Source organism: Parasteatoda tepidariorum, unplaced genomic scaffold, assembly GCF_043381705.1.
Source record: "Parasteatoda tepidariorum isolate YZ-2023 unplaced genomic scaffold, CAS_Ptep_4.0 HiC_scaffold_13, whole genome shotgun sequence".
Classification (NCBI taxonomy): domain Eukaryota; kingdom Metazoa; phylum Arthropoda; class Arachnida; order Araneae; family Theridiidae; genus Parasteatoda; species Parasteatoda tepidariorum.
In genome coordinates, this window is record NW_027261374.1 from 225159 (window position 1) to 236476 (window position 11318).

General features: G+C 30.0%; 1 protein-coding gene across 7 annotated transcripts in view; it reads right to left on the reverse strand.

The window, feature by feature from the left end:
* Nucleotides 1–1717: 1717 nt before the first annotated feature.
* The window catches only part of LOC107444788 (fibropellin-1), a gene marked incomplete at its 5' end in the record, with an annotated part of 71059 nt that continues 61458 nt past the window's right edge, over nucleotides 1718–11318 (reverse strand). For all 7 annotated transcript variants that reach the window (XM_071188492.1, XM_071188491.1, XM_071188493.1 and 4 more), the window contains 5 exon segments: nucleotides 1718–2331; nucleotides 4453–4522; nucleotides 5071–5170; nucleotides 7545–7600; nucleotides 11002–11074. In XM_071188492.1, the coding sequence (XP_071044593.1) occupies nucleotides 1966–2331; nucleotides 4453–4522; nucleotides 5071–5170; nucleotides 7545–7600; nucleotides 11002–11074 (665 nt within the window).

Below are 11318 nucleotides of genomic sequence, written 5' to 3' on the forward strand. Positions count from 1 at the left end.
CTCCGCGACATTTGGCTTAAACCTATTGTGTTATAAACTGAAATGTATCATTGTCTTCTTATTATCACCTCTTACGTAGCAGGGATGTTGAGACACTTAGTATTCCTTTGAGGGAAAGTTAAATAATCCTGGTTAGGAATATATTATTAAAATGCATAAAAACTACAGCTTCTTGAGAGATACCATTGAAACAAAAAAGTACATTTTATACAAATGTTATTGATCTTTAGATACAGATACGGTCTGAAAGGCAAACTCTGCTATATACAATTAGTTAAATTATTATCTATACAACTCAACGATAAAATTATCAAATAAAATAGTTTTTTTACTCCATAAAGTAAACTTATTATATTAAATGATAAAAATAAATGATACATTAACTGGGAAATCTTGTAAAACATATTAATTGTGTTTACTAGTATTTTCGGATTTTTTTTTCCACTGTAAAAAAAATTCGGGGCCTAAGTACGGTAAAAAGTATTGGCACTCAGGGTATCAATACTTTTTAATGTAAACCTTTTTACCATTTTACGGAGCTAACAATCTGATACTTCTTTATTTTTATAAAAAATATTTAATGTGTAAAATCACTGCATGGTAATTAAATCAATGTTACTGTAAAAGATATGGTATAAAAAGTTACGGTAAAATGAAATTTTAAGGTTACTGCATTCAGGAGGCCATTACTTTTTACCGTAATTGTTTCCGGAATTCTTCACAGTGACTCAGTAATGTTACTGTACTGTAATTATTTACTGTGCAGTAAAAGTCAGAAGCAATTTTACGAAACCTTGCGTGTATGACCCAAGTTTTTGTTGACTGGTAAATTTTTTAGAAAATCACAACAGAAAATAAGTGACTTTTTTCAGTGATAAACATTCGCCAAACTATGAAAACGGTTTTAATTTTCTCCATTTTTATTACTATTTGACACTACATGTGCAATTTTCTCTTACTTAATGTTGAAATGCATTACGATTCATTGTTGGCATATAATAATTAAAAGAATATACTATAAATTCCAGAAGACTTCAGGAAGAATAATTTCTCTTTTATTTGTGTCTAATTATCATTTATTATTATTATTTTTTCTGATCAAATGACATTTTATTTTTTAAATTTCAGCAGTCGAATAGTTGGATGATATTAACAAAATTATTTAAATATAATTATATAAATGTAATTATATATATATATATAATTAAATAAATATAATTATATAAATTTAATTATATAATAGTAGAATACTGGCATGTGAATAGAGACAATATTATTTTGAGTTAAAAAAAAGGTTTTCCACTTTTAATTTCATTACGTAAGTCAAAATTTATGTTGGAATTAATTTTATTTTAATTTTTAATATTTTAGATAGATGAACAAAATGAGAAAGACTCATTTTCTTATTGTAGTATAGAATATTTTACTAAATATTTTTGAGCTTTATCACTGAAATCAACTGATTCTTTAAATGTTTATATGCCTAACTTGTCTAAGTCTTAATGCAAAGTTTTGAAATGAAAAGTTATTTCTTTACTAATTATATCAAAATTTCTTATAAAAACTCCATCTCACTTCTCGATGAATGTTTAAAAGTGTGGCACATAAACTAAACTAAGTTTTGGATGAAACTGCAAAAAGATATAAATGTATCTATGAAGTTTCAAGATTATTTGTCTAAAATAATAAAACTGTTACTGAAATCAATTAATAAATCTTTGTATAATCATTGTTTAAAATTTAATCGCTACAACATAGCAGTAAAGTATTTACAAAAGCATGCATATTTTTAATTTAACAATGATAACTTTTTAACAAAACCAATAAAGCCAACTACATCGTTTAAAATTTCATACAATATATGTAAACGATCAGTAGAAAGAAAAACGTTTTTTTTAAAATGTCATTGTAACAATAAGGCTGATTTTCTTATAGTCCTTATGTTAAAAAATTCAAAATAATAGTTCAATCCTCTTCATATCCTCTGTTCTTGTACTGCACTACACTAACCCTTCTACCATCATCATCTAAATGATCAGAGGACCGATTGAGAGAACGATGTGTAGCAGCTTCAGCCCCTTTCGGACGATGACTGCGCCTATCATCGTCGGAAAAATGTTCTCTTTGAGGTCGCCTATCATTGTTAGTATGCATTCTATTATCATCGCTCATATCTGGAAGAGGTCTGCTTGCCCCAGTTTGAACACGTGGTATCATGTGAGATTCACCATTGCGGTACTGTCTGTAGTCGCCACTTCCTCTTCGCTCTAAGGAATGTTGGTTGCTGCGGTTACCAGAGCCGTCACGCTGTTGTCTAATACCTTGTCGAGCCTATAGATAAATGTATATAAAACAATAATGACTCTATAATCCATTAAGTGTTTATGTGATTTTTTGTGATGCATTGTACTGAATACAATTATACAGAAATGCATTAGAGCAAATATTTAGCACTGGGTGTTCCAGAACCTTTTTTTTGTCGTATGCCTGTTTTAGGCAGTGGAGGGGTGCGATTGTTCCTGTTTTTCAGTGGCGCCATCTATGGCCAGGACTTCGACTTCTGCCACGCCATTCGCACAACCACAACCCGTTTATAGGGCGGGTCACGTTCACACACAAAGGAGAAAGGACATAGAACATAGAGAGAGAGGGAAAGAAACACCCATGCCTTGCCCGAGATTCGAACCCAGGACCTTTCTGATTCAAGGACAGTTCCCTGCCCCCTACACAGGCCGGTCGGCTCCAGAACCATTGCACTTAATTTATATTTTTAAAATCCTGTCAAAAAGGAAATTCATTAAGTAAACGCATTTGCGGTAGCCAATTAGTATTCATGCAAATAAATTAAAAAATAATTCCAATAACCACTTTTTACTTGAATTCTAATTTCTCCTAACTTAAATACTATTTAACGCTCCCTAGAGTATATGTTTTTTTTAAACATTTTTAATAGGGTTCTAAAACTAAATATTAAGTCAAGGGTCTGTCCAGACATTTTTTGAAAGGTCCGTTTTTGTAAAATTGTGAAAAAATTGTCTTGTAATTTGTGAATATAAAATAAACGTTAAGTCACATTCTTTTAACCAGGGTCCACTTTTGTGAATTTGTGCAAATAGGGTCCGTTATTGCAAAAAAACTTTTTCAAGGAGTTTTTAAATTGTAAAGACATACAAGTTTATGCTCAGAACTGTAAAACTACAATTAAAAAAATTAAATTTTAAAAAATAAACAGCAATTGCAGCTACTAAATTAGCGATGCAACACATAAATATTTGGTATTTAGCCTACACTGCTGAACGCAGAATATTCATTTCGGGCGAATAAAGAATGAAGCGTCTGCCGAAGACAAAATTTAGTTCGTTTACATCTGTCTTTCTCTTCCCTCCCCCTTCCTGGGTAGGGTTTATTCTATTAACAAAACAATAATGAAGATAAACAAATTTGTGAAGGGTCCGATTAAAAGATAAATTGTTTTGTGAAGGATACGTTAAATTTCTTCTAAACAGACCCCTGATTAAGGGCAGTGATAACGGAGTAGCCAAGCATGCTAATCAGGGAGGAAACTAATTCCTTTAGAAATCAGTTAAGCTCTTTGGTGGTTCCTGGCATTTATTATTGCTACAAGTAAGTTTCTGCGGTTTCCAAATAAGGATATCAGCTTGTTTTTGCCATGGCAGAAAGGTGATGGAAAGTATCAAGAAAATTAACAATGGAATTGTTATTAAATTGCACTTATAGAAGTGTAGAAAATTCAGATCTCTAAATTAATCATTTAAAAATTGAGGAATACAAGTTTAAAAAAGTGAATTACTCCTCCTATTTAGGAGCGGAATTTAACAATAACAATGACCTTACAACAGAAATGCATAAAAAAATTATAAATGCTGATCGTGTTTTCACAGTCTGAAAAAATATGAGATCAAACTTCATTAAATCACGAACTAAATTACTCTTGCATAAAACTCTTTTAAGAACTATTTTGATTTATGCTTTTGAATCCTGGGTATTGATATCGATAGACGAGATGATTCCAATTTTTGGAAGAAGGTTACTATAAAGTATCTGTAGTGGAACTCAGGTAAACGGCTCATGGAAAAGAAGATTTAACTCTGAGCTGAATAAAATCTTAAAGGAGCCTGATGCTGTCAAGTATTAGGGCGACCGGAAGGTGATGTTGTTTCGGTGCATTAAATATTCGTTAGTCTTCAAAACCAATTCCTTTTTTTCGATCCCTTTTGATTCATTTTCGATCCAGCATTGAGAGGTTGTTGCTAACGAGGGTGAACACAGTATTGATTAAAAATAAAATCTAGATAACAATTATCAAATGCCCCGAAACGACATTACTTTCCGGTCCCCCTAAATATACGAAAAGACTTAGAGATAAAAGTAGGCTGGACATTTAATCAGAGTATAATATCATTAAAGTTAAATACAAAAAACAATAATTACCCTTTCAGCATAAATGGCACGTTCTCTATGTTTTGAGTATTCTTCATCATTATTGACAAACTTCTTATTCCTAAAAAATAAAATTTAGTGAGTTGACAGACAAAATCGTCACCTTTTATTTTTATGTAGTAGTTCTCAAATAAACTAATATGCAATTAATTATATTCAAAACTAAAAGAAAAAATTCTAATTTTGCTATAAACAGAACCACATTTTGTTTTTGAATGAAATGTAGACAGTTCGTAATGCAAACAAAATTATCAATGAAACAATTTCATTAAACTCGCATGACCGTATGTAACACTCATTCGATTCTTGATGACATGTTGATATTAAAGAATAAGAAAAATATTTTAGTTAGACAAGAAAACTGACTTTTACGTTCAATTTAAAGTTGAAAACATGCTGTTTTTAAATACCTATTATAAATCTGGAATATGAATTCATAAGGAATATGAATTCATAAGGAATATGAATTCTTTATGGAATATGAATTTATTTTCCGGAATATGAATTCCTCTTTTTGAATATGTATAAACTTTGTAATGCATTGCATTTATTTGGAACTTTATGTATTGATTAGGGGAATAAAGTGGTTTTTTCGAAAAATTCACTTACCTTCTAAAATACACAAATCCAGCAATAAGGACAATTATCAAAACAGCACCGAGCACACCTCCAACAATTGCAGTTGTAGTTATGCCACTCTTCTTCAATTCTAGAGATTTGAAAAATGAAACACGTTTATAGCAGCTAACAGTAAGAAAAAAAACTGTAACAAAAATGTAATTTGAGTGGGAAAAATTAAATATCCGACAATTGCTCCTGAAACAAAATTTGGAAATTTCGGAAATGAAGACAAAGTCATAGAAAGCATATGATAAAAGGAATTGGTTCTTTTTGTCTTCAGAAAATTGATTTGAATAGGTTTATGATATGTTATGATTTGCAAGATGATAAATATTTTAATCTGGAATCCTTATGCAATTCTTTTGAAATATATATTTATTTCCTTAATAATTTAGTAGTTAGTAGTATTTTCCTTAATTTGAAGTAATTTGCAAGCATAGTTTTTTCCATTTATAAGAAAAGAAGAAAAGTCAATTATTTAAGTAATACTGTTATTAGAAAAAAGCTTGTGACATGAAGTAAAAAAAGGGCTGGGTGTAATATAATGACGAGCAGTATTCCGCGAAACTTTCTAGGAAAGTGTTTTATTAAAGCGAAAAAAACACTGCAATCGTTTGTTTTGATGTATAGTGTTGATACCCTGTGGCAATAGCTGTTTGTTCCGAGAATGTCTCCATTAAGAAAAAAAAATAGATTATCACCATTTTCTCCCCAGTATTTCATAAGATGATTTTTTTGCTCCTGATAGAAAACGTTTGAAACAATCAAGTTTTCGCAAGATGGAGAATGCCGTGTTTTTATGGTTGAAACAAATACTAGAAAAAAATATTGCTCCTCAAGGTATCCTCACACGAGAATAAGATGAAAGATATTCAAAACAAAAATGAGAATTGAATCTTTTCAAGCAAGTACCGGATAGCTTGGCAAAAAGTGATATTCGGTAAAAGTGCTAGTGTAGCTGAAGCTGACAGTGATGATTATATTCGCTATGTGTTGCCTTTTTTACTTACAGGCTACAGTCCTGATGACATCTTTAACACGGATAAAATTGGTTTTTACTTCATACGTTTACATGAAAAGACTAACTTTCAGACGGAAAAGGTGACATGGGAAAAAAAGAAGTAAGGAAAGAATTATTATTATGGTTGAAAGCGACGTGACCAACACGGAGAAGTAACAGTTACTAGTCATTGAAAAATAGGCTAGGACAAGTTGTTTTTCTACCATTTAATCCTTTAAAGTACAAAAATCAACAAAGAGACACAGCTGACGAGTACAAATTTTGAAGAATGGTAATTAAAAACTTGATGACAAATCTCAAAGTGAAGGAAAAAATGCTCTATTATTCGTTAACAATTTTGCAGTTCATCCAAAACTACCATTTTTAATCTATCAATAATGTCTTTTTGTTTAATTTTCAGCTTATAGTGTTACAAAAAACCTGAGGCAAATTTATCGAAAAAATAAATGTGTCCAGCGACTAATCAGAAACATTAACGCAGAGAGGGAAATATATGAATCTTATGGAAGCCATTGTGATTATTTAAAGATCTTGGGAAGAGGTAAGAGAAGTACAATTGAAAATTGATTCCTTAATTCTGGATTCATCTAACTTGGTTTTAACAAAAATAAACAGTTGTAATTATAGGAGAAATTCCAGAATTATTTTTCTTTAGATATTGATTTTAACACATTCGACAATGTAGATGAAAATCTTGAAAAAACAGAATGCCCGTCAAAATCAGATATTCATTGTGGTATTAATGATGAAAAAGATTTAAATGGCAAAAATCACAGAACATGAGGAGATGAAAGATAGATTTTAAAATTATTCCTCCTACATATATATATATATATATATATATATATACCTCAATTTTGATTAAATACAATCTATCACACATAAATAGTTATATACAGGGGATATTTATAAAGTCCCGGACCCATTTTGATGATTAATAACTCATAAAATAAAAATTTATAACATAAACGGTTAGATAGACTCATAAAGTTTTATGATCCTAGTCAATGAACTTCCACGTGTGCCCCCTTCGTCGCACGGAGAATATCAAGTCGATAGTCGATTTCACGGCAGGAAGCGGCAAGCATGTCCTCATCCACAGAGGCTATTGCGGTTGTAATTCTGGCTTACAGTTCATCAATGCTCGACACGATCCTCCTGTAGACATTGTCCTTCATAAATCCCCAAAGAAAAAAGTCCAGCGGCGTTATATCAGGTGATCTGGGTGGCCAAGCAAGGACAAGGGTCATGAAACTTTTTGAGTCTATCTAACCATTTATGTTATAATTTTAATCTATCTTTATTATTTTATGAGTTATTAAACATCAAAATGGTTCCGGGACTTTATAAACACCCTGTATTTTTCAACTGCACTTTAATATACCACAGTTTTAATAAAACATCTGGTAAGAAGTATGAAAAAAAATTTATACATAAATACCTTTCAGTGCAGGATTTGTAACATTACAGAATTGGCCAAGATAATGATCTGTGCAGCTGTAATAAAAATGAATTTGCATAAAATAATGCCTTTATGAAAAATTATTATTGTATTTCTAATGTCAAACAAAAAAGGAAAAGGATATATTTTTAAAGTTGAGCAAAATTTACCATTCAATTTATTTTTATATTTATTATATTTATTACCTTCTATTGCCCTTTAAAGTAATATTTTTTTACTTTTATTTCTTGAGTCAATACTTAACTTGTCCAAAATGTTTCAATCAGAATTTATTTTAAGTTTTCTTTAAAAAAAATATGGTTTAAAAAAATTTATTGTTTTATTGGTTTCTTTACTTAAATTAATTCCTTATCTGCATAATTGATTCAATGTTCAACAAAACTCTGTAAGGCAGGGATTCCCATTCTGGGTTCCACGAAATTATTATTTGAAAATTTTAAACTCGACTTTAAGAAATTCTAAGTTTTTTTTTTTTTTTTTTGCATTTTCGTTAGAATGGAATAAGAAAGAAAAACAAACATGCCAATAGAATAAAGGTGGGAGAAACTGAACATTTCTTTCCATCAGGATGTACGGTTGAAGTGCGTGAAGAAAGGGCATCACCACTCTTCTGAACTTTTACACTAAAAACTTGCTCCGAATTTTCGGTCGGGCGTCTTCATGGCTTTATAAAACCTTTTAGCATTTGGTAATCATCCTTTAATAAGTAAATGAAAAGATCTGACTCTTCTGTCCAATATTTTTTTCAAAAAATTGTTGGAAGCTTTGGTTAAATAATGTGGAGATTCTTGACCAATATCCACTAAGTTATATCACTAAATGATTCCCTGGTAGTTTTACTTACTACTAATAAAATTTTAAAATATGTTAAAAATTCTAAATTATTTTTATTATTTCCCAAAAGAAATTTGTTGCTTAAGTGACATATGATTGATATTTAGATGTGAATTATTTTTAAAGATCGAAATTTCTTATAACAATGTAATAATCCTAATGTACGATCACAAATGAATTATATTTAAATCATTTACTTTTTACAATATACTAAAATAATTAAGATAGTTTAATTTCCTTTAATTGATTATTGCTTTTTTATTATTCACCAATTTTTAATAATTTTAGACGCCCCTTTAATCACTCCTTAGATAAGAATTATCTTCATGAAATTTGTACTTAAAATATATGGCCAAATTTCCCATTTTAGTGATTTTCTGTCATGTGTTATTATTTTATTTCATTTATAATATGTAAGAATTGAAATATTTTCACCAACACATTTTGTTTAGAAATAACTTATCAGTTTTATTTACAATGAAAATTAAAACATTTTTATTACTTATAAAAAATATATATTTTGGTGTTAATTAGACCTTTTAAATTAAAATGGTCCGCAAACGATAACTAAACTGTTGAATTTCAGAGTATTAGTTCTTAAGCGAATATAAAATTATCTTATTTGCTAAGGTTTTGGCATTACTTAAGCATATAAAATGTTTGACATATTTAAGTTTGACAATTTACATTAAATGCATCTCATAATCTCTTTATTTATATTTTTCTTCTTCTTTACATTGCGTTTATATTTTTAGCACTAGAATTAAGCTTCATTTTGATCACAAATTTTTTTTTCACCAAATGATACGAAGCTAATGCAATGCTCCTTTTTGGCCTGCTTACTTTCAAATTATATTATTTTGCAACAATGTGCACTTCGATGGCACAATCGGTTGAAGCGTCACTCACACAGCTGGTTGGATAATCGAGGGTTGTGAGATTGAACCTGGCAGTCAATAATAAAAAAACAACCAGCTTGTGTAAGCATCAAGGTGCACGTTAAATTTGTAGTGACTGAAAATCAACTCGATGGTTGCGGTGTAGACGTTTGAAGAGAGTAATACCAATAGCCGCTTAAAAGATAGAGCCCAAAAAAGGGGACTTGATGTTTGCTCATGGTTGAGTGATGTGTGTGTGGTGAAACAATGTTATAAAAGAGATAACATATTAATATATTTTCGAACAATGACAAAATTTCAGTTTCAAGTGCAAATTACACTTTTCGATTGTAAGTTCAAAGAACTAAATTTTGAATGTTTTCCTCCTCTTCAAATCACAATTGGAGAACAATAAAAAAATGATGTTCCGAACAATAATGATCAATAATTGCTCCATTTGGAAAAAAGAACTCCATTGGAATTCTATAGAGGAAAATGCAGACATGAAACGCGTGCCAAACCCTTACAACCTCAATATAAAAGTCCAAATGCCGTCGTTCGATTATAAGCATGTAATTATAATCAAATCAAATTACAATTTTTGCAACGAAATTTGAAAACATTACATTGGGAGATTTTTGGGTAGAAATAAAAGGCAAATATACGAAAGTAACAAGAAAAGTTATAACATTTCGCTAACTTTCGATCTGAACTATTTTTCTGAAGCAAGAATTCTTTCCTATGCATGCAGATAGAGAAAAAAATTTGAAAGATGCACTCTGTTCTTAATATTCGAGTAAAACTTTCAAACACAAAGCCAGATTTGGAAGCAATTTTAGGAAAATTAAAACAATTCAATGTCTAACTTTAGCTATAAATATGTATTGTTTTCGAGCATCTTCTTTAATCTTTAAAAGTTCAATTTCTAATATTTAAAATGAGTTTTATGCTTAATTACTCCATGTTTAATTCAAATTTTCTTGCGTTTCATGCAGATAGTTAGTAACGTTCTTATATTCAATTTTTGCATGTCTTTAGCAAACCCGAAGAAAATTTAATTCGCGAAGCACATAGATTCAAGATCATTATTTTCATTTTTATTTAATTTGGAAAAAAATAAGGTTGGCCGAACTCATTGGTCCAAAATAGTCAATGAAGCATAATTAGCAAGGACTCAAGATACTACTTTTGCAATTAATATTTACTTCAATAAGTTTTAAAATTAAGGCTTACCAATCACTTAGATCCAAGATAAGTGAAAATAACATTAATCGAAATACTAAAGTTATTAATTAATAATAATTTTAATAAATTTAAAATAACCTACAATATTAGGTTCCGTAAAAAAATTCCCCTCTTAAAGGCTTCCCTGGCACAAAAAGATTGGGAACCTTTACTCATAGGGACTTAAAAAGAGTTCCTGTAAAATGCACCCAGTGCCAGTGTAATCGATGAAAAAGTCAGTAATATATCTGTTTTATAGTGTTACTACTTTTTACCAACAGAAACTTTTTATCCCTTTAGTAACAATCAGTCCCCTTACAGAATTTGACTTCAGTTACCACTTCAGACTATTTCATAAGGGTATTTCCCAATGGAAAAACTAGAAAAATGTCTTTATTAGTGTTTTTCATGTCCAATTTGGATTTGTAATTACGCGTTCTTAGTGATTAAACGATCTCTCGCCGTTCATGCTAAAGAAACAAAATGACAAAACTCCTTACCTGCAAAAATATCCATTGTTTCCAACTGCTTGACATCTGCCATGCTCTCCACACAGTTTATGTTCACACACACCTACAATAAAACATTTTGCAAAAATGATCTGTGTTAATAACTGTTATACAACACTGGCCACCTTTAGCGACAAGCTTGACCACCTTCAAAAATTATCTCGTACAACATATAAACTTTTAGGGTAACAAAGCTATATGCGCATAACAACTGTTTTGATAGTTCATCAACGCTCCTCAAATCATAACATCTTAGTTAATTTTACACAAATATATATATATATATATATATATATATATATATATAT